Source organism: Schistocerca americana, chromosome 3 (assembly GCF_021461395.2).
Source record: "Schistocerca americana isolate TAMUIC-IGC-003095 chromosome 3, iqSchAmer2.1, whole genome shotgun sequence".
Classification (NCBI taxonomy): Eukaryota; Metazoa; Arthropoda; class Insecta; order Orthoptera; family Acrididae; genus Schistocerca; species Schistocerca americana.
Window position 1 is genome coordinate 8,994,363 of NC_060121.1, and position 24,073 is coordinate 9,018,435.

Consider the following 24,073-nt stretch of genomic DNA (forward strand, 5'->3'; position numbering starts at 1 on the left):
CCCAAATTTGCTGCTTCAGAGTATTACCGTCATAATGAAGTCTTTTAAGAATTAGAGGCACAAACAGATTAATAAATACAAACAAAAGCAGGTATATTCAATTTGCTCGAGGCTACCAAATGAAAAAAGAAAGGGGGCTAGGGTGGAGAAAACAAGATCACGTAAGAAAGAAATAAACTGCTGATTGTTTGCATCATTCCTAGACTCAAAACCCTAAGCAAAAGAAACAGTGATGATAGCATTGATTTAAAATCATGTCAGAAAAGACGGCAGCTAATTCTAGGTGATCCTCCATAAAGCCATGGTCTCACGTTGTCAAACCCCTGCAGGATTGTTTGAGGGACAATGATTTGACATTGATTGTTAAGTCAAAAAGGCAATGCATCTTTGACTGAAGAAACAATCAAAAATATATTCTTTTAATGGAATATTTACATTGCAGTGTACTGATCTGAGAAACATACTGAAAAGAAACATGACGATGTTGAGAAATTTTCATTTTGTATTTTCTTATATTTGTAACCGCAGTACATGAAAAAAGTGACACTCGACATTTGAGTTAACTGAAAGATGAAAGATTAGGGTTTCATGCCCTGCCGATCCTTGTCCCCAAACGGGGACAGCCCGCAAACAGAATTCTACCAACCAGCTTGGACTGAAAACATAACACACAAGAATCGTGCCCGTGAGTGTAGATGACACTCGGAATATCACGCAACACGGATACCCGAGGATGATGTCTGTCAGAGCAGATTGCAGATGAAGCACGAAGGCAGAGGGAACAAATTACAGACCTGCTCCATCTGACGGTCAGTCTCAAGTAGCACTTTGTAAAAGCAACAACTAATGTCACCGAAATATGCGAGGAAGACAATGATGTCCAACTGTGCAAAGGACAACTCAGGAATTTCAGCAAACTTCTGGAAAAACCTGAAGAATTAAATTGACAGAAACCTGTTCTGGATTGGTAACTTACAAAATAAAACATTTTCAATCTCTGGACTAGTCACACACAAGAAAGATAATAGGCCTTTAAAAAAGAGGATACCATACAGTGTAAAGCTGAAACATGTAAATTAGTCTGGCCAATATGCTCTACACCTGAGCAAAAGTGTCAATGAAGTGGTGCACCTTTTAGGAACTGTTAAAAAAGTGGCATTTTACATCAATGAACACAGCAATGACAACCTGATCCTAGGAGAAAAGAGCTGATACACACTATTTATTTAAGAATGAACACTTCACCTCAACTTTTCACAGCACGGGACCATCAATAATTGAAACAATAGAGCAACACAGAGGACACTACCACACAGCTGGGGGAGGGCACAGAGAGAGAGAGAGAGTTTAATGACCTACTTTCTCACTTTTTACTGGCAACAAGATAAGAGTGCAGGTGGTGTCATATCAAAATTGTAGAGAACATGCACGAGAAAAAGTTTTAACAATAGCAAATTAACGTACTTGCTAGTGCTTATTTTTTTTTTTTTTTTTAAATATCTCTCTCAAACTGATCAGGTATTGGAAAAAGAAAGATAAATATTTTGAATTAAGACTTAAAACAGGATGGAAACGGGTACCATATTGGCCTGAATATAAGATACACCATTTCTACAAAAAATCTCCCATAAAAACTGGGACTTTTATGAATAATAGAAACCTCAACTGTAGTGCTTTTTCTTAAGTTTGAAATGAAACAAAAATATCACTACAGTTTGTAAATCAATTGTTGTGTATGAGGTAGCAATGCAAACATTCTCTTTGTTGCTATCCCATTTAGGTAGTGACTACAGAGGGATCCAGAAAAATGTAGACATTCTCTGATAGTTATTACCTTTGGAACAAAGTGTTATATGGCTGCAATTTTGAGTGGTAGCATAAACCACTGTTTTCCCAACAGATCTTGTCGTGTGGGTTTCCAGCAGATGACAATGCAGCACTGGATGAAGTACAACTATTGTTTGAGCAATGCAAGGCTGTACTGAAACAACAATTTATTGTATTTGGTATAAATTTTAAGCCGACAATGCTGTTTAAAATGTGCACAAGGAAAGGTCCTCTGAACAAGAACATCAACCTCCAGGTTCCAGCACTGCTGTATTGCAACATTTTTCTAGATCATCTCAAAAATCTATGAAGCATTGTGTATGGGGAAGTGGGATAAGCTGATCAAGTGCATGATAAATTCTGAAGACTGCAAAGTGGAAAGTGTACATTCCAAGATTGTTTCACACTATGAATGAGGACAACTCGAATCGAAGGATGGAGCACTACGAGTGGTCTGAAGGCATGCTTCACGAAGATGAATGGTTTGCAGGGAAGGTTATCTGGCCTAATGAGGCACAATTCAACCTGAATGGTAATGTAAACTGTCATAGCTGCGTGTATTGGGCTGCTGAAAATCCTCATGTTCACATGGACAAACATGTTACTTCACTTGGTGTTAATGTGTGGTGTGGTCCGTCATAGTATTGTTTCTCTGACCCATTCTTCTTTGAAGGTACATAACTGGTGAGGTGTATCATATACTGCAAACATTGATTTTATTAGCCATCCAAGTGGTGTTTGGAAACAAAAGATTTTTACCTACAAGACTGTACTCCGCCTCACCACCACAGAGATATCAGATTCTACTTAGATGAAAATATACCTGGACGACAGATAAGTCGAAGAGGAACTGTCAAGTGCCCACCAAGTTCATGGGACCTTACAATTCTCGACTTCTACCAATGGGGGACCTCGACAAACAAAGTTTACCAACAGAACCCAGCTACACTGAATGAGATATGAGAAACCATCAAGACATCCTGTGCAGCTACCACACTGGCAACATTGACAGCTGTACTTCAGTCAACAATTCAGCAACATTGATGTTGCTTGGCTGCTAACAGGTGTCACTTTGAACACACAAAATGATCTTCCTCCCATGCAAGAATTTTGACACTATGCCATTTTGTTCCATCAATATTGACTATCAAAGAGAGTCTACATTTTTCTGGACCCCTCTGTATTCCCATTCTCACAGTTTCACTATTTTAGACAATGGAACAGGCACAGTTTTTCTCTAACTAAAGAATATAATTTATTCTTCACCAATGAAGCACAACATTGAGAGAAAATTTTGGAATTCGGTACAGTTACGTTGCAAATTTCAAACTCACAGTTATTCATCTAACAGATGTGCTTTTTAAATGTATGGTTCAAGAAATGCTGCACATGCAATGCCCGGGATTGTAGCGACGGCACTGTACTTTGGGAGGAGAGTGACAAAAATACTGACAGTGACAAAACAATGAATGTTAGTGAAGTTAAGAGTGTCTTACATGAAAACTGCGACTGAAAGCTTTGTTTTTGTGTGTAATTTATCTATAGTGTACTACAAAAAAACTGGTTAAGGGTAAATCACATTTTGAAAAGCTTTTGTAAATGGGCAATTTGACAAATTATTTTTAATTAAGTTTCTCTCTTTTTCGAAATTAAAGGTGCAACTTATATTCAGGCCAATTCGATGTGTATATAATTTATGATAACTATGAACAGACTTTGAAATTTGCCTACATCACACCAGGTATACTTAACTTATTTCACTGCCCCACACAGACGCTCATGTCCGGTGGAAGTCTCCTCTAGTTCCCCCACTTTTGGCCAGAAGCATTATTTCAGATATCACAATGTCATGACTCACAGCTTTGCACATATCGTACACTGTTAAGGCAGACACCGATACAGCAGCGAGAGCTTCCATCTTTATGCCCGTCTGCCCTCTACACTTTGCCGTGCCAGTTATAATCACACAGTTGAGAGCAGAGTCCAGTTCAATGTCCACAGCCACAGAGGATAAAGAGATGTTATGACACAGAGGGATAAGGCTGGACGTCTGCTTGGACCCCACAATTCCCGCCAGGCGAGCAACGCTAAGTACCTTCAGGCCATTTTCTCGTATTTGTTTCATCAGTTCGGGTCCCACAAAAACCTTTGCTCGTGCTGTAGCAGTCCGTTCTGTCACCAGCTTCGAACCCACGTTGACCATTTTCGCCCTGCCAGACCGGTCAACATGAGTCCGACTTTCGGACTGTGCTCCCAAACTGCAGAAACGGCAAGAGAAGACAGAGGGCTGTGCTCTGTGTGTTTGTTTTGTTAGGAGTCCTGCATTGCACATAATGCTTGGGGCACAGGGAAGCAAAAGAAACTGTTTTCTAGATTCAGTCACTACACTCAAATTACGTGACAACAACTGAGACGTCTGTGTATCCGACACAAACAGGGGCGAAATATTGGTATCTGAGAAGAAGTACTTTTGAAAATCTTGTTTCTGAAGGTTTAACAACTTCCAACTTTGTGCCTTCACGACATCACTACAGCCATCAAGTTCAGGGCCACCTGGAACAAAAATACAAGCTGTAACAAACAACTCTTCATATTCTGAAAATAGGTTAACTACAAAAGAATTTTTAAGCATTCGTGTTGAAACACCCCCGATTAATTCCTTTACTGGATTTTGGGTAATTTACCGAAGCCACCAAACAGTTAATTATTATGATATATGACCGTGTGCTTAATGGATGAAAGGCTATTGGTTGTTCTGCTGTGGTTTCAGGAGTATTTCAACCGAATGCGGCTGTTCTGGGACGGAATAGCTAATGATTGAAAGTTTGTCCGTTGTTAAGAATCACTAAGGTTGTGATGTACAACTGATATATATTTCCTACTAACACACAAATTCTGAGGCAGTTGCTACCTTTGCCTTACACGTCTAATTGTGGTTATCTCTTTTTATTGATTGCTGATTTTCAGTACTTTGTCACACGCAATGCTGATGGTTAACATTCACAACAATCCTCACTGCAATCCATGGTTGTTGCTGGCCGACACGGTTGACGTGAAACACGTAATTCGGCACTTGTCACTTTCTGTTTCTTATCACTTGCGAATCGGCATTAGTGAGAGTCAACCCCACGACGATCAGGGGGACGTGCTCACTCGTCATACTCCAGTGAATTTTACCGTTTACAACTCACTCGACCACCATTCTTGCCCGTCTTTCCTGCTCTACTGCTCACTTGACACTCTACCATACTACTGCGCACTCAGCACTAGTCTCACTGCCTACTGCAGCGCTCGACAATCTACTCCTGTCCGCTATCGACCTGGGTGTCAGATACTAGCATCTTTGTTTGTGGGATCACGGATCCCTTACAGTGTTCAAGACAAGTTCTTTGAACCTTAATGATCTGTTATGATTCTTTTCTTTCCTAAGCTAAGGTCAAAAATCTGTTTTGTCTGCAGAAGTGTGCAATATGAATATTACACAAAGTTGATAGGAACATCTCACATAAATCTCCTCAGTGGCTGTAGATTTCACAATCTTGCAGGAGTGGATATAAGGGGAGGTCGTGGCAATGGTGAAAACTACCACCCACTTCCCAAACAACATATTATACTGGGGTGCACTTAAGAAGGCAGCAGTGTGGTGCATTCTGTGCAGAAAGAGATGGGGAATGCTCTATGGTGCTGTCTGTGTGTTCTCTCTCTCTCTCTTTCTCTTTGTCCCACGACTCACATTTCAGCCACTTCCAACCCTCGTATCTGGCACAGGCCACTGTGTCTGCTTCTGACTCTGCCTAGTAGAATTTATGCGGTCGGAAAGCTATCGCTGTTGCTTTCTAATGTAATACTTGTCATGTTTCCTTTATGCCAGACATTGTGAACATTAATGGCTAAGTAACCTCATCATACCTAAATGCCTTGTATCGTACACGCACCCCAAAATGCACACTACAGACAGATGTGGCAGAATGACACGATGTCTTTATATTTCATACTTCACCAATTTCCAAATGCACACATAACTTTTGGAGAAGGAGGTAGCATGGAAACAGAAGTGTGTCAAAAATGCCAAGTTCTTCCAGCGATGACAAGCTACATTTAATAAAGGACACTTTTCAGTTGCTCGTGCTAGGGTCTGCCCACAAGGACATGCTTTTGGTCTGATTGACAACATTCCAGCCGGGTAAAGCTGCACACCACTGGGTTGAACATACCAGGTGTCAACAACAGATCCGATACAACAACAACAGAAAGAATGACTTCCCGAACACAGTTGGAAATCACTGATAGAAACAGTATTCCCCTCATTCACATGTGTTTGCAGACCTCTGTTCAGTCATAATGTTTATTGAAATAATGATGGTGAGCACACACTCTGACAGAGTTCAACTTCGTTGTTACATGGTTGTTCAGCTTTTTCCTTCTTTCCTCCTCCCTTTTCTTTTCCCAAAATCTTTTCATTCTTTGACTGTGTTCCTGTTTCCTTTGATATGTACATATTTTCTCTGTTTTCTTCCTTCCCTTTACTTCAAGTTTTATGTTCATAATTTTGATTCTGAATTTGTCTCTTTCATTCATCATTTCCATTCTGATTCCTGCTCGTTTTGGCATTCTTCTATCTCTTTAAACCAACTGGTTTTTTTGATTAAGGCATTTACTACATCCTAAATCCCTTTGTGAATCTGTCGCTGTTCATTGTGTGTATGTGTCCACAGAATGTTAGTCGGTGTTTTCTGATTGTGACTGAATCTGCCTCTGTGTTCTTATAATTCTCTGGTTGATCTCTTCATCCATATGCCATCTCTGTGCACTGCTCCAAAAAATTTTCTGAGGATTTTGCATTGTATTCTTTCTGCTTTGTGGTGCCTGGTCCACAGATTGTGGTCATTTCTGATGCGAAGAGTGCTTCTGATACTATAACTGTATTATAGCGCATGTGTTTGCCTTGTACTGAAATGTTTCTTTTATTACAGTGTGTCCATGTCAGTTTGTACACTTTATGAAGTTCTTTTGTTAGTTCTATGTTTTCTTCCTTCTTTGATCCACCTATTTGTATTGTTACTATTATATTGAATAATTTAATATATTTTTGTGTGTTTATTATTGTTATTAAAATTGTAGATGTCTGTCGTATGCTAACAGCGAGGTTGCTAGCGAGTTGCATTTTTGAGGGAAGCTGGGTGAGGGGGGGCGGAAACAATAACAAACTGTCACTCCCCCCCCAAATAACCCAACCCTGGATGCCAATACATTTGCTCTGTATAGGTGTTTGTGTCCAGAAGTATGAGTCAATTTAGCAAAAAAAAGCAAAGGAAAGCTTCATGTTCTGGCCCACATCAAAACCAGATGACCAACCACAGTGTAATCCTCTGCAATGGCATCACTGAAAGCAGTATGGTGGGAGGGGGAGGGGGGGGAGTCAGCACACCCTGTTCTGGTCACTGCCAGCTTTCTTGACCTCAGAGTCACTACGTCTCACTCCAACAGTTCCTCAATGGGCATCACAAGGCTTGGTGCACCTCGTTCCAGTCCTCCCACCAAGGAAAACCTCGGGCAGTACTACGGGTGAGTCGCAGCTGAGCAGCTGCCTTCCCCCTGTACCTGCAGTAGCTGCGAGAGGATATTTGTGTTACACATACGCTAAAACTGGTGTAGATGCCACAGGACACTCTTTGGAGTGTCACCTACAAGCACACGCTGCTCCACACTTGACAGTGCTAGGTGGCCATGAGTTCTGGCTCAAAGTTCCTGCAACTGTGGTTGGAACTTCCCCAGTGTGACTCTCCCATTCTTCAATAGGGTATTTCAGTGTCCGGGGCACGTTCACATTGGACAACACTGTCCAGTACAGGCTGCTGTCTTCCACCCGTGCTCTCTTGCACTGAGCATTGCATCTTGCACAAGTGAGTCATAAGGACTCCCCTCTTCTGTATGTACACTAAAAAAGCAAAATTGTCTTTTAAGACGAAAAAGTAAAATTGTCTCATATCCACATTCTATCCTTAAAAGTATCCTTATGTCTGGGAGACGCAGATCCACCGAGCAGATCCCACCCGACGACCCGTAGCAAGACTGCAGCACAAGAGGCAGGAGTGCCATCTGTTCCCTTTGACGTTTCTGTCTTGCTTTGCCACCTATCAGTAAGTGATGAACCAGCTAAATCTGGACTTTGCTGCCACAAATCAAGAAGCAATGGCTCGGAGACAGCATGAGCTCATTGTCCAACTGACGGGTGGAAGCAACGCAACAGCAACAGCAACACCAACACCAGTCACACCACCAGTGAATATACTAGAGAGGCCCTCAATACCACCGCAGTAGTCCTCGAGCTGGAAGTGACAGCTCCGTGGAACAAAGATGGACCTTCGAAGCTGGTGGGTCCAAAATGCAATCAGCAGCAACATACACGAACAACTGAGCCTACTGACTCACACGGCAAATGCAGCGTGCTTTTACCAACACCAGTTCTGAGCATCGGTAATATGAGGGACCATACAAACAATTCTGCAGCACCTCAACTACACAACACTACCCCAGCCGCTACGCAGAACACTACACCGACTGGCTTCCCACTGGTCATAATACACAATTACACTTGCCCCGGCAAGCTAAAAAAGACATTTGTAGAATGTCACTCCCCACAATATACCAAACACAAAACTCACAAGGGACCATGTATCACTGTATGTATGCAACAAAACAGATTGCACAAATCTCCTGAAAATCGTCAAAGCTGGGGGAATTGAGTATCATAAATATAACACCCAAGGGGGGAAAACTCGAATGTACATCGTGAAAGGAGTTGACACCACAACCCTCAATGACATTCTTCATGGTATAATCACAGCTCTCAGCTGGGACTGTGAGAGCATGAGATGAATTCTTGGATTCGTGACACACAGATTGCAGCCAAACTATTTAGTGGAGTTCGATGACACAGCTTACTCCTGCAACTTTCTGACGCAGATGCTCCTGCTTCACATGGTCGTAGTAGAAATATACACACTTCCGTGTGTCCCCCAACAGTGCCACCACTGCCAGCAGTTTGGCCATGCGGCACCCGATGTGATCTGGCACACGGTGCCGCAAATGCACTGGTAACCGTGTAGCACGACACTTTAAACTTGGTACAACTATCAAATGTACCAAATGTGGAGGGGTCCATGTGCAAACTACAGATGGTGTGCAGCATACAAAGAAGCTCTAAGGTGCAAAAGTGCCAAAGACAGACAAGTGGTAACCAGAACAGCTCCAAGACACTCCCCACCCCCCAACCAGTAAGGTGTGGAATCTCTTTTACTGGCATTGTCAGTGGAAGTGGATGAACTGAGGATGCACAGAGCTCCAAAAACTCACGGCACACTCCCACAACTACAGAACCACAACCCACACCTGCAATGCTAGAAACTGCCCCTGTACTGATGACAACACTGCCGGTCCCAGACAACACCAAGTCAACTCTGTCTAGGCCAGATTGTGACACTTGTGATATCACAGAAGACACACCCAAACTAGGGCAACCACAAACACACGAAATAAAACAGAGGTACCCAAAAAACAAAAGAGGGGACACTATCACACCACAACAAATACACCAACAACAGACCAGACAAACATAGGAACACATTAAAAGGAACAATGTAACTGTAACTCACACTCTTGCCCCCCTCACCACAGCAATAACACAGGTGACCCCAGATGAAATACGAACCATGAATAACACACAAGCCAGCCCATCCAGTACACCAACATAAGGACCACCAGCCACCAACACCACCGCCAGCACCTTGGCTGACATAACAAACATTCTCACCACAATCAGAGGCATAGTGGAGACACTATACCCCACTCACATGGCTTAAGATCCTCTTGAGGCTCTTCATCGTAACACATGCACAAACTCATGACGGCTACACCCAGCCAGTGCATGGCTGCTATACAAACTGCTATCACCACACTGCCCACACACTTCCATAGATAATACACCACAAAACACAAACAACAGAACTTTGACCTAGATGCTATTCTGGAATGCAGATGGGATTGGCAACAAAAGGGCAGAGCTAGCTGCATTTATGGAGGAGAAGGGAATCTGGAATGCTCTCATGAACGAAGCTGAGCTCCAGTCACACAAACAACTACTCTTCTCAAGATATTACATCTACTGTACTGACCACCTGAAGGCACAACTGTGGGTGGAACAGCAATCTTCATATATTGAGACAAAGAATACACAAATATTAAGATCCCTGAACCTGAAAGACTAGAAGCCACAGCTGTTAGGGTCAAGTCAATTGAGTGAACACTACATTGATATCGATATACAATTGATCTGGTAATATCATAACAAGCGATATCAGCACAATACTCAACATAGCATAGTGACTAATAGCCACTGGTGATGTTAATGCTAAACACTCTGCTTGGAACTAACAAAGATCAAACACCAATAGCAAAAAAACTATGCGAACATGCACTGCGCCCAAACTACATTACACTAGTGCCAGCTGAGGTGACACTTAAAACAGGGAACAGAGACTAAATGTGATAGACATTAGATGTGATAGGCATTATAGTCACAATCAACATTGAAATTATACATGATTTGGCCTCATCAAACACCTGTAATACTTTACTCACAAGAAACACAGCAGTATGATGAATCTCACAGGATACTGAGCTACAAGCGTGTGAATTGGGCATTGTTCAAGGAAATACTTGAAAAGTCGTATCCCACAAATTCCCAAAATTACACAAAGCAGGAAACTTGTTGAAGCTGTCAAAGCCCTTACCACCGCAGTTCAGGATGCAATAGCAGGCACCATTACAGTACTTATACCACAAGAATGCTCAATGGCCCTGCTCCCAGAAATACAGGGGCCAATGTCAATGAGAGATCATCTCGGGAGATACTGGATGTACAAACAGCATATTAGCAGGCTCCAGGGGATCATACAGGCTAAATTAAAACTTTTAAAACCACAAACTGGGACAATAGACTCGCAGGGCTGCACACCACATGACCTGGAGTGTGGCAAATAGCTGTCCACTCCACCAAGAAGAAATACTACACACCAAGTTTACAAATACCTTACAGACCAGCATACTCCATGGAGGGGAAGCATGAGCTGATGACCAGAACACTAGCAACATCATTCACACTGAATCTGGCTCCTTCCAATCCAGCACTGCTACTTGAAATGGACCAGGAGGTAACATGGCCTGTAACCCAGCCCAAGTGCAATGTAACAATACATACTGCTACACATGAAATTACACAGGTTATTAAGCACAAAACAACTAGAAAAGCTCCTGGTCCCAATCACTTTCAAAACCATGTCACCCAGGAGTTCACGAATAAAGCTATAGAGCATCTCGCACATATGATGAATACCATTCTACAACATCAACACTTCCCTGTCCTGATGTTCAGGAAGCCAGGGAAATACCACTCCCTACCACAAAATTATGGAGCCATCAGCCTGCTGAGCTCCCTGAATAAGATTGTTGAGAAGATGATTCTCAAACATCTTACTATGCACTGCAACACCAATGACTCGCTGAGACTGGAGCAATTTGGATTCAGCAATCACCACTCCACAACACAACAACTCCTCCGTGTAGTAGAACATATTACACACACCCCCAACACCATAAAGCTACAGGAGCACTGTTCCTGGTCTTCAGTCATTTACGGAACAATCGTCTCATTCGCAAACTCTGCACTGCTAGTCTCTCCGACGAGCTCGTACACCTTACACACTCATATCTCACTCACAGAAGCTACAACACCGACATTCAGGGCAAACAGTCAACACAACACAGTATACAAGTGAGAGTACTCCAAGGCAGCATCCAAGGGCCCCTCTTGTTTAATCTCTACGTCAATGACTTTCCAACTGAACAAAACACAATGGCAACCATCTACGCAGATGACACTACCATCCTAGTGCAAGACTGGAAACCATCAGGCATAATTCGCAACTGCAAACAAAACTGCCTAGCTGGAACGACAGTGTGTTAAAGCAAATGCTGACAAGTGTGAAGCAGTTCTGTTCACTGACAAACCATAACAACTGCACAATCATTAAGTGTTCTGGCATACCCACAAGCACTGGAATGAAAATTAAGATCGCAAGAGCAAAGAAGGCAGTGAACACACCGTCAGCGAATAGCCCACTGGCAAGGACCACACCACAATGGGAGCAGGCCCTAGACAAAGAGAATATAAGTGCCACTCCTGCCAGCCTCGGCCACTCAGTATTTGGACAGGATTAGGACAGTATACGGACAGGCCTAGCGCAGAATGCTACAATAACAGTTACTAGTGATCCACAAGCTGTGTGTGAAACTTGCACGAACATTGTATATAGCAAAGGACTCGGATTTATACTGCATGTCGCCTATTGCTTGCGACACCATTGTAAATTCCAGGTCAAGCATTGTCAAGCTTCTTATTTGTAATAAAAACTATTAATGTTGTTTGCTTGAATTGTTGTATAGCATTTTGAGAATGCAGCATCCTTTAGGCACCCTATATGAGATGAGTGGGTAGGACCCCACATTAAGACTGCAGACAAATAACACTACACACACGCCCAATACGTTTCAGTGTGAAAGTCAAATACTTCAGTGACAGGCCAACTGAGCAAATGCAAGGCTCAAACAGTGTTACTCTAAGCTCAACAGGTAAAGCACACTGAATAGGAGGATATCGAGGTCCGTGTACATGATACTGATTAGACCCATGATGATACATGCAGCTGCAGTCTGGGGTTACGTGGCTCTGACCGCCTGTGCCGCCTACAGGTGATACACAACGAAGTGCACCACAGTCCACACACACTGTCGACCTTCACAGAGAATACTGCCTTGAGACTCACACACAGATATTCAAAAAACTCACCACACTACTGTACAGGAACTTGAGACACTCTGACAATCACTTCATTCTTAACCTGGGAAACTACGACCACAACCACGGGTGAAAACACAACTGCTGAAAAACACTTCTATCTAGGGACAATTAATCACCTGTGGACAGCACAAGCCCACAGACAAAATAAACACTGGTGAATCCCTGCATTACAGCAAAACTAAATGGCATTGCCAGCTGCAAATATCTAGCTGACCAAAGGGCAATACGGGAAAGCAGTATTGCACACTAAACATAAACATATCCAACCAAACCTCTTTATGGCCAATTGACCACTCGTATAATGACCTTGGCATGTTACAAGTACAGATGCTGCAGGTGGCCCAGGAGAAACTCAGGTGCACAGCCCAGGAGTACCCCTCCTCAATAGGACTGACACCCGTAAAGAGTTTAGGGTTAAGAAAACTGTTTTATATTCAGGTGCAACACCCTTTTAACATCTCCCAGCCGAAATTAGGAGCAATCTGGAAATCCCCAAATATTCAAATTTAAAGTAAAAAATGTTTTATTAGCCAGTCCACCAATAATTTACCTGGATATGTGAATTTACCTACCTGTCCCACCTCAGATACACAACGCACAAACACTTTCTAACAGAAAACCATATTTAGCCATGCAACATATTCTCTAGGAGCAGACAGGAATGGTAGATGGTTTACTCCACAGAGGGAAGCTGGCAGCAGCTTTGGAATGCCTTTTGAAGTGGTGATTCCATCATAATAATAGCCTATGTGCAGGTACGGTTGGTTCTCCACGGAACAGAAACTACTGTACTGGTCCCAACGTGGCATTGACAGCATAAAGGACATTGCACAGGAAGGAAGTATATGAATTTATCAGAATAAGTTTAGATGACAGTGTCCTGTGTAGAATTAAATGCCCATTTAGCATGAAGTATTAAATCAAAATAGTGGCAGAGCAGTTTAAGTAGCAGAGCATTGGCTTTTTTCAAGTAGTTGCTTCTCTGTATATTTATAAAAATAAAATGATGTAGAACTGATCCCCTTGAATAATGATTAATGTGAGCAGATTAGTAGTAGATGAAAATGGTTGTTAGTAGTTCAGTGGCACTTCTCACTTACTCGTTTTTCACCCCTGAAGGCTCTCATCGGTGATGGAGCTGTTGGAATATTACATGTGAATGAATGGCTGAACTCGATAATTTTCAAGGTATTCAATATTCTTGTACAGTGCATTCAGAACAAAGTTATATAGAAATGAAGAGGGATGTGTACTTCATAAACTGGCTTGACAACAAGCACACAATGAAGCAGTGTGATGTAGCTTACTCAAGCACCTCAGTTTCGCAGGAGACCCTGAGGCAACAAGTACACGCATCATGTTTGCTCACTGTTTTTTATTGCCTGTGCTCGAGCACAGTATGAAATGTATTAATTTCCTTCTCCAATCTGTGGCTGCTTCCCATCTCTAATTAATTTGTTGTTAACAGGATGTTAATTGTAATATTCCCTTTAATGAACTCATTTTCAGCAAATTGCTAAGCTGGTAATCTTCCTTTTTGTATTGAATAATAATAGTAACTCTGACATTTACATGAAGAGGCATACCAGCAGCAGCAGTTAGCTGTCTTTTAAACTTCATTTGATGCATCCAGAACATTGGAGATATACTGCAACATTAGTAGGACATATTTACTGAGAAAAATCATACACGACACACTTGCCACCACTGAACGCATCCACACCCATTAATGTACAGGCAAAAATCCACAAAACCTAACATTCTAGAAGTGGAACAAAATGAATAATATTTTTCAAATACAGTGCTTGAAAAAGTTTCACACTGCCCCCACAGCTTGCATACTTTGTTTATAACCCATTTGTAGGCACATTTTTTGTAGCAGCCCTGTGAAGTTAATTGTTTTGGTATCATTTTAGAAGTTTCAACTAAATTTAATTTTTGATTATTTTATTTTTGTGATTTAGGAGCAAAAAACTATAGTAGTAAGTATACTTCCCACTGTCTTTAGTAAGCTGTTATGAGTTACTACTACATGTGAAAAAAAGGAATTTTCTGTTTTTATTTGACTATCTATTTTACAATCCTAGAAACTTCATTTAACACTGCTTAAAGAAACGAGCTGAGACAAGTCACAATAGCATATATTGCAGAATGAAACAATGTGTTCTGTTGTAACAAGTGACAACAGCACTGATGTCATGACAAACAGACACCAGTTGTTTAGCATATTATCACAAAAGGTCAACCACATCCAGAGGAGGTACAACATTTTCCCAAGAGCATAGTAAAACAACTAAATTAGTGGTAAGTATGGTCAGTTGGCGGTAAGTATCTTTTCTGCAGTCCAAAAAAGAAATTAATTTTGTGGTAAGTATATTCCCCTTGTATCACGGAAAAATTACTTTGGTAGTAAGCATACTTCCCAGTGGCCTTCAAAACAACATTATTTGGTGGCACGTATATTTGCAACTGCTTCTGAAAGGAACAAGTGACATTTAATGACAATTAAAACCTACATTTCATAACAGACAGAAAGTTCAGCTGGTGCAGCAAACTAACATCAGGTGCCAGGTGCATATAGAGCTCGAATGATGTGTTCTCAGGAATACAGTAAAGAAATACAGTTAATGGGAAGTACACTTCCCACATCCTGTGAAATGGTTAAATCAGGAACTTCTCTCAAAATATATCGAGCGAGGTGGCACAGTGGTGAGCTCACTGGACTCACATTCAGGGCAACTAACAGTTAAAGTCCATGCATTACTCTCCTGTGGCAACCTGTTCATCTCAGAGTAGCCCTTTCAACCTGAGACAATGTAGGTCGAATGAATGACGATACAGCTACAGTAGTTTGGTGCGTGTGGTAAACTTAGCAGTTAAGCTTTACCACGTAGTCATTGCTATGCGTCAGGCTCTCCATCCATATTTATACTAGAGAGCCTTTTTCACGTGCGTCGTCTGGTTTGAATTGATTGCTTATTTTTCTTTGATCTGATAAGTGCCGTTCTCTTTGTTATAGGTGTTTCCGTCACTCTAAGCTCAAAACACATTATCATACTGTGCCATGCATTGTTTGTCGCATTCTGATTATGCGTGTTTACGGCCTGTCGCCGCTCGCGGGATGGCTTGCTTTTGCGCACGCTACTGCCGCTTACAATCAAAAAAAAAAAAAAAGAGAGAGGAATCATCTCATCAGTGAAACAATGGCAAGAGACTGCTATTTGTTGTTACTTACACTGCTGGTTTCTTTGATAATGATCAACAAGAACCATATAATAGACTGCATATGATAGATGTTCCAAACGAAAGTTAAGCGAAAAATTTTCTCCGTTTGAAAATTTTTGCAGACGCCTCTTTAGTGCATTACATTCTGCACAGAAATTAGAGCCATCTTAGGTTTAAAAATCTAGTCAGTTGCCGTGCTTCATTTCTGACTGTATCACTATTCAGCATAGGAATAATACGAATATAAACATGACATGATATATATATTCTTCCGCGTTTGCTGTTGTCTCACTCTAGTTTCATAGTTTATTAGGAAGACAGGATTTAAATGAGATAGCAGGAAACATGTAGGAATACATGGCAAAATGTTTACATTCGAATTATTCTTATGGTGAAGAGAATACTGGATGTGATTCACAATTCATAAAAGTTGCTATTAACAACCATCTCTTGTCACAGGTAGGACAAAAATTCAGAACGTAGACTTGGCCATATTGACAAACATCCCAAACAGTCTTCCAGTCGGATTTTCATAGTACATTGAAAGGCTGCAACATTCGGAGATGAAGAATACGGAATTTGTATTTACTTCGTTGGATAAAGTATGGAAATGCAGTGGTTGAACCTTGGGGCAGAGAAAAAAGCTCGTCTTCCACCCCCACCCCTGTTTTTTTTTAGTTTGTTTACTGACGCATAGGTTTTGGCGCCAGTATTTATCTTTGTGCCTGCAAAGCATGCCTGTGTAGTGCTACATATATTCGATGGCAGAAGTTAGTTGTGGCAGCACCTACCAACATTTTTCAGAACTTCCGCTTACTTTGCACTTGATTCTAAGCCGCAGGCAGTGTTTTGGATTACAAAAACCGGAAAAAAGTGCAGCTTAGATTCGAGTAAACACAATTATGTCTTTTGTGAATCTCGGGAAGCATACTTGCCAACCACTTAGTGGTTTTACAAAGCTTTTGGGAATATATATTACCATCTGTAGATGTACCTGGTATCTTGTGATAGTACACTGTACCAGATGCATAAAAATTGCTACAAAAAACAGTTTTTGTTTATTGTCAGATCACTACTATCGTCACTTGTGTAGTTGGAAAAAAAAATTGCCTCATTTTCACAGAGGAAAATAGCAGCTCACAAAAGGGCTCTAGGAGAAATACACTACCACTACAGTTTTTGTACTAAACCACAAAAATAAAATTACAAAAATAAATAAATAAACAAACTGATCACATGTCCAATATAACATCAAAAAATTTGACGTTGCAAAGGGATTAAAGCATTAATGCTTAAAGACTGCCCAGGCATTGTTACTTTACAGTAAGAATGCTTATCAGCATGGAAAGTTACCACACAATTGGCAAACGCTTCAGCGACATCAAATGAACATTCCACAGCCTTTGCAGTAACAAAATGTTAAAAGTCAGCACTACAGAGATTGCTCAGAGCCAACAACAACTGATGACTGCTACCTTCAAATTATAGCTGCCAGGTAATACCTCGGGAACTTACTGTAACTGCACTGTGACTTTTTTTGCAGATAATGGGGAGAGCTGTGTTGACTCACACGGTACACAACCATCTCGACACATTCAGTGGGGTCTCTAGGTGTCCATTATGTACTACAGTACAAACCCCCGAGGAATGTAGTGCACAAAGAATTGTGGTGTACATGGAAACCGGTGGATGGCAAGCGACAATCTTTTTAAGGAGCACTAGTGAGAAAATTTAGAGAAATGGCTGTTGACGCTGACTGCAGAACAATCTACTGCAACTAATAGGCATATAGACAAGTCATTTTGCCCTCACTCTGTTTGTGGTGCAACAGGAAAGGAAATTACTAGTGGTGATACAGGGTGTCCTCCAGCGGAACTTGGATCAGTGGTATTGTATTCCTTTCACAATAAGTGAAGCATTTCTTTGATACCTGATGATCCTTGTAGAAGGGTGTGGAAATGGCCAGGTACCAATGCATGTCTCAAGTGTGAAGACCCACAGATTCAGCACATAGTTGAGTCAGTCTGGTTTTGGTCTGGTGTCACCTATGGATATCAAATGCCTCTAACAACTAGTAAGTATAATTTGAGAGCTGTGCAGTATCAGAACTGAATCCTCCAACCTACTGTCTAGCCAACATAATGTCAAAATTTCAGCAATGGGTCTCTCGACTAATAGTGCACTATGGCATAGGTCCTGTTCTTAGCATGCATTTATTGTAATTTCCTGCTTAATACAAAGTCCTAAGCAATTGGAAAAAAGCACGGTAATTCCTGTATATAAGAAGAGTAAAAAAATGGACCCACAACATTACAATCCAATATCCTTAACAGTGGTTTGCTGCAGAATTCTTGAATGTATTTTCACTTTGATTTCCACGAGACAGAAAAGCTTCTGTTCACAAATCAGCACAGATTTAGAAATCATCGTTCGTGTGAAACTCGACTTGCTCCTTTCTCACAAGATATCCTGCAAATCAGCGATGAAGGGAACAGGCAGATTCCACATTGCTGTTTCCAGAAAGTGTTTGCCACAGTGCGCCACTGCAGACTGTTGATGAAGGTCTGAAATTACAGATTAGGTTTCAAGATATGTGAATGGCTCGAGATGACTTCTTGTGTAGTAGAAGCCAGAATGTCGTCCTTGATGGTGAGTGTTCATCAGAGGCAGGGGTATTGGGGTTATTCTCAGGAGTGCCCCGGGGAAGTATGATAGGATCACTTTCATTCTCTATACAGGGTGTTACAAAAAGGTACAGCCAAACTTTCAGGAAACATTCCTCACACACAAATAAAGAAAATACGTTATGTGGACATGTGTCCGGAAATGCTTAATTTCCATGTTAGAGCTCATTTTAGTTTCGTCAGTATGTACTGTACTTCCTCGATTCACCGCCAGTTGGCCCAATTGAAGGAAGGTAATGTTGACTTCGGTGCTTGTGTTGACATGCGACTCATTGCTCTACAGTAACAGCATCAAGCACATCAATACGTAGCATCAACAGGTTAGTGTTTGTCAGGAACGTGGTTTTGCAGTCAGTGCAATGTTTACAAATGCAGAGTTGGCAGATGCCCATTTGATGTATGGATTAGCACTGGGCAATAGCCATGGCGCGGTACGTTTGTATCGAGACAAATTTCCAGAACGAAGGTGTCCCGACAGGAAGACGTTCGAAGAAATTGATCGGCATCTTATGGAGCACGGAACATTCCAGCCTATGACTAAGCGACTGGGAAGACCTAGAACGACGAGGACACCTGAATGGACGAGGCAATTCTTCGTGCAGTTGACGATAACCCTAATGTCAGTGTCAGAGAAGTTACTGCTGTACAAGATAACATTGACCACGTCACTGTATGGAGAGTGCTACGGGAGAACCAGTTGTTTCCATACCATGTACAGCGTGTGCAGGCACTATCAGCAGCTGATTGGCCTCCACGGGTACACTTGTGCGAATGGTTCTCCAACATTGTGTCAATCCTCATTTCAGTGCAAATGTTCTCTTTATGGATGAGGTTTCATTCCAACGTGATCAAATTGTAAATTTTCACAGTCAACTTGAGTGGGCTGACGAGAATCTGCACGCAATTGTGCAATCACGTCATCGACACATATTTTCTGTGAACGTTTGGGCAGGCATTGTTGGTGATGTCTTGATTGGGCCCCATGTTCTTCCACCTACACTCTATGGAGCATGTTATCATGATTTCATACCTGTGCTGCTAGAACATGTGCCTTTACAAGTACAACACAACATGTGGTTCATGCACGATGGAGCTCCTGCACATTTCAGTCGAAGTGTTCGTACGCTTCTCAACAACAGATTCAGTGACCGATGGATTGGTAGAGGCCGACCAATAGCATGGCCTCCACACACTCCCAACCTCAACCCTGTTGACTTTCATTTATGGGGGCATTTGAATACTCTTGTCTACGCAACCCCGGTACCAAATGTAGAGACTCTTCATGCTCATATTGTGGACGGCTGTGATACAATACGCCATTCTCCAGGGCTGCATCAGCGCATCAGGGATTCCATGCGACGGAGGGTGGATGCATGTATCCTCACTAATGGAAGACATTTTGAACATTTCCTGTAACAAAGTGTTTGAAGTCATGCTGGTACATTCTGTTGCTGTGTGTTTCCATTCCATGATTAATGTGATTTGAAGAAAAGTAATAAAATAAGCTCTAACATGGAAAGTAAGCGTTTTCGGACACATGACCATATAACATATTTTCTTTCTTTGTGTGTGAGGAATGTTTCCTGAAAGTTTGGCTGTACCTTTTTGTAATATCCTGTTTAGACTGGTGGTCCAAAACATTATGACCTGCTTAATAGCTTGTTTGTCCATCTTTGGGACAAAATACATCACTGATTCTGCATATCAGGGATCAGACAGCTTGTTGTTAGGTTTGAGGAGGTATGAAACATTAGATGTCTACACACAGGTCTTGTAATTCACGTAAATAACATATCACTGATTTGCATACGTGGTAATGATGCTTGATAGCGATCCAGATGGGTTCTTTAGGTTTACATCAGGCAAATTTGGCCACCAAGACATCAACATGACGTCACTATAATGCTTTTCAAACCTCTGTAGCATGATTCTGGCTCTGAGACACAGACATTTACACTGCTGAAAGATTACATCGCTGTCGGGGAAGACATCAAGCATGAAGGGACATAGGTGATTCACAGCTGTCAGCATGTCTTCGATTACTACATGCAAGTGCAGGAGAATGTCTCCCAAGCATAATGCTGCTCCCACCAGCCAGCATCCGTGGTGTGCTGCACATTTGGAGCTGCCATTCACCTCAATGATGGTTTTTGTGGAGACACCTACCAACCTAGTGTAGCAAAAATGGGATTCACCCAAAGAGCCAACATTTCCATTGATTGATGGTTTAATCCGAATGGTCCTGTGCCCACTGCAATCACAACTGATGATGTTGTTGGGTAGACATGTGAACATGTAGGAGTGGTCTGCTGCGGAGCTCCGTGTTCCAGAATTTACAATGAACAGTGTGCTATGGAACACTTGTGCGTGCACCAGCATTGTGCTACAAATCACCATCTATCCACATTGCAGCCAGACATGCCTCCAAACCCCAAGTACTGTGAAGAGTCATGGATGTCTAACCATTTAGCACCTAGTGATAGATAGCTCATGAACATTTGACCAGCACTGCCGCTTTTGAGATGTGTGTCACAGGCTCAGCATAATAATAATCTGCCATTTATCAAAATCACTTATCTCAACTGATTTCCCCATTTGCAGCCCATATCTTCCCTAAAGTGAGCCCCCATCTGCGTCTGCTCTATTTACATATTTTTGTTACTGCATCACATGCCCCCAATGCCACAAGGCAGCATCCAACTCGCAGTGGGCAGTGGTCATAATGTTTTGGCTAATAAGTGTACATTAAGGATCTGACAGCCAACGTGGCCAGCACTATGAGGCTGTTTGCTGATGACGCTATTGTGTATGAGCAAATGTCGCCATTGAGTGACTATAGGAGGATATAAGATGACTTGGACAAAATTTGTGATTGGTGAGATGAATGGAAGCTTACTGTAAATATAAAAAAATGTATGTTAATGCAGATGAGAAGGAAAAAAAAATCCCATGATGTTAGAATACAGCATCAGTAGTATGCTGCTTGACAGTCATGTCAATTAAATACCTAGGCATAATGTTCCAAAGCAGTAAAACATGAAACAAGCAAAATTGGTTGTAGGGAAGGCAAATGGACAAATTGGTTTATTGCAAGAATTTTAGGAAAGTGTAGCTTATCTCTAAAGGACACAACACTAGTGTGACCCATTCTTTAGCATTGCTTGAGTGTTTGGAATCTGCACGACATTGGATTAAAGGAAGACATTGAAACAATTCAGAGATTTGTCACCAGTAAGTTTGACCAGCACATAAGTATTATAGAGATGCTTCATGAACTCAAATAGCAACCCCTGGAGGGAAGATGATATTCTTTTCACAAAACACTATTAAACTATTTAGGTACCTCGTACTTGAAGCTGACTTTAGGTCGATCCTACAGCGACCAATTTACAATTCATGTAAAGGCCACAAAGACAAGAGAAATTAGGGCTTGTACAGAGGTATATAGACTATCATTTTTCCTAGCACTATTTGTCAGTGGAACAGGGCAAGAAATTACTAAGGTGGCTTGTGGGGTACGTACGTAATTTTAATCAGCATGATAGATACATTTTTGTACATGTTTACTTTCAAGGAACTTTGTTGTGCTGTTCTTTTTTAATAAAAACAAATACAAAGCTCGTGTGGGGTATGTACCTAATTTTAATCAGCATGATGGGTACATTTTTGTACATGTTTACTTTCAAGGAACTTTGTTGTGCTGTTCTTTTTTAATAAAAACAAATACGAAGCTCGTGCTTATTCACTCCATTCCTGGCTGATGAAAGTATCTATTGTAATTATCATCTTTCTCATGTTCCCAGTACCTCGGAAACTCTCTGTCAATTGCATTTCTTTTTATTTGGCATTTATGGCGTGGACATCTTGGAATTCACGAGCATCTATTCTGTTATCAGAAACATTACATTCTCTTCAGACCATTCTGCTGCTCAAAGATCTTGAGTTGAAGACAAAAGTTCACTGATGAAACACCAAAATTTAGCTCTTTCTCTCCTGCTCTCACCAATGCAGAGATGATGGAGACTTCGTTTGACAGTTCATCGAAGGACTGATAATGGGCAGAACATGAGTGAACACCTGTGAATGCTAACCAAATGCAACAGAATGGTGTCTGCTTGTGCTCAGCTACTGTTCAGAGCCACAGAGAATTCTTGTTCATTTGTGTCCGCTCCAGTGAAAAATGAGTTTCAGACCTGCAGTCCAGTCTTTTAAGTTTAGCAGGCAGATGGATCAGTCATGTTTTGCGCCAGTATGGTATACAGATGTCTGACACATATCATTTCTAATGAGGCTATTTGAGGGCTGTGCAATTTGATGACAGGATCCTCGAAACTACTGACCTGTCATATAGTCGACATTTGGATGATCATTGGTTGTGTTTCAAGATGACAATGCACAAGTACACCATGGGATATGAATGATGGAGGAAATCAAAGTCAAAATGAGGGCAGCTCAGTCTGTATTATTGTAAAATATTAGGAGAGAGAGAGTCACGGACATGATATGCGAGTTGAGATGGTAATCACAAAAAGAAATACTTTTTTGCTGTGGCAAGATCTTTTCACAAAATTCCAGTCTCCAACTTCATCCTCCAAATGCAAAAACATTTTAATTTTCATAGCACTCACCTTCATAGGGAAAAATGATCGTTATAATAAAACACAACAAATCAGAGATCACACAAAGCAATTTAAGTGTTACTTTTCCCCACACATTGTTCAAGAGTGGAACGGTAGAGAAACAGTATGAAAGTGGTTTGATAAATCCTCTGTCAGGCACTGATTTGTGAAATGCAGAGTAGTCATATGGATGCAGACATTTCATATCCCATAAGCACGGTGGTTGTGGAGGTCTAGTGGGTAGCGCACTAGACTCCAATCACGAGGTCCTGGGCTCGATTCCCCACAAAACATAAAAGAGGGGATTTTTCCTTGTTCCAGTGACTGCAGGATCGCCCCAGGTGACACCAACCTGCTATCAGATGACTCCTGGGGATGTTTCCCAGGGGTAAAAGGAAGCTGGGGTGATAGGCCATAACCCTCTCCCTCCTAGTGCCACGGTGAACAAAGGCTGCAACCTACCTGCTGTCAGGACAACAGCCCAGTCACTGCCTGCCATCATAGACCTTACTTTAACTTTTATGTTGTATGCGTCTGAACAATTACTTTAACACAGAACAAATACAGAAATGAACAAGACCAGAATAATTAACATATTCTGTTGGATTTTCTGTTGCGGCTATATCATAAATTAAACAACAACAGAAAGACATCTTCAATCAATTTTCTAAAATTCATGACATAAAAGTATTGTATAAATCAATAAAACTCTACTGTACTCTATCGAAATTGTAATACTCCTGGGTAGATGCCAACGTTAGCATGCAGCTAGAGCCAGTGTTGACATGATTTTTAGGCTG

The 24,073-nt window shown here is 41.5% G+C and overlaps 1 protein-coding gene across 1 annotated transcript in view; it reads right to left on the reverse strand.

The window, feature by feature from the left end:
- Nucleotides 1-3,604: 3,604 nt before the first annotated feature.
- LOC124605170 overlaps nt 3,605-24,073 on the reverse strand; it is a 102,223-nt gene continuing 81,754 nt past the window's right edge. Inside the window, exon 10 of the mRNA XM_047136681.1 lies at nt 3,605-4,380. Coding sequence (XP_046992637.1) covers nt 3,605-4,380 — 776 coding nt within the window. The remainder of the gene's footprint in view (nt 4,381-24,073) is intronic.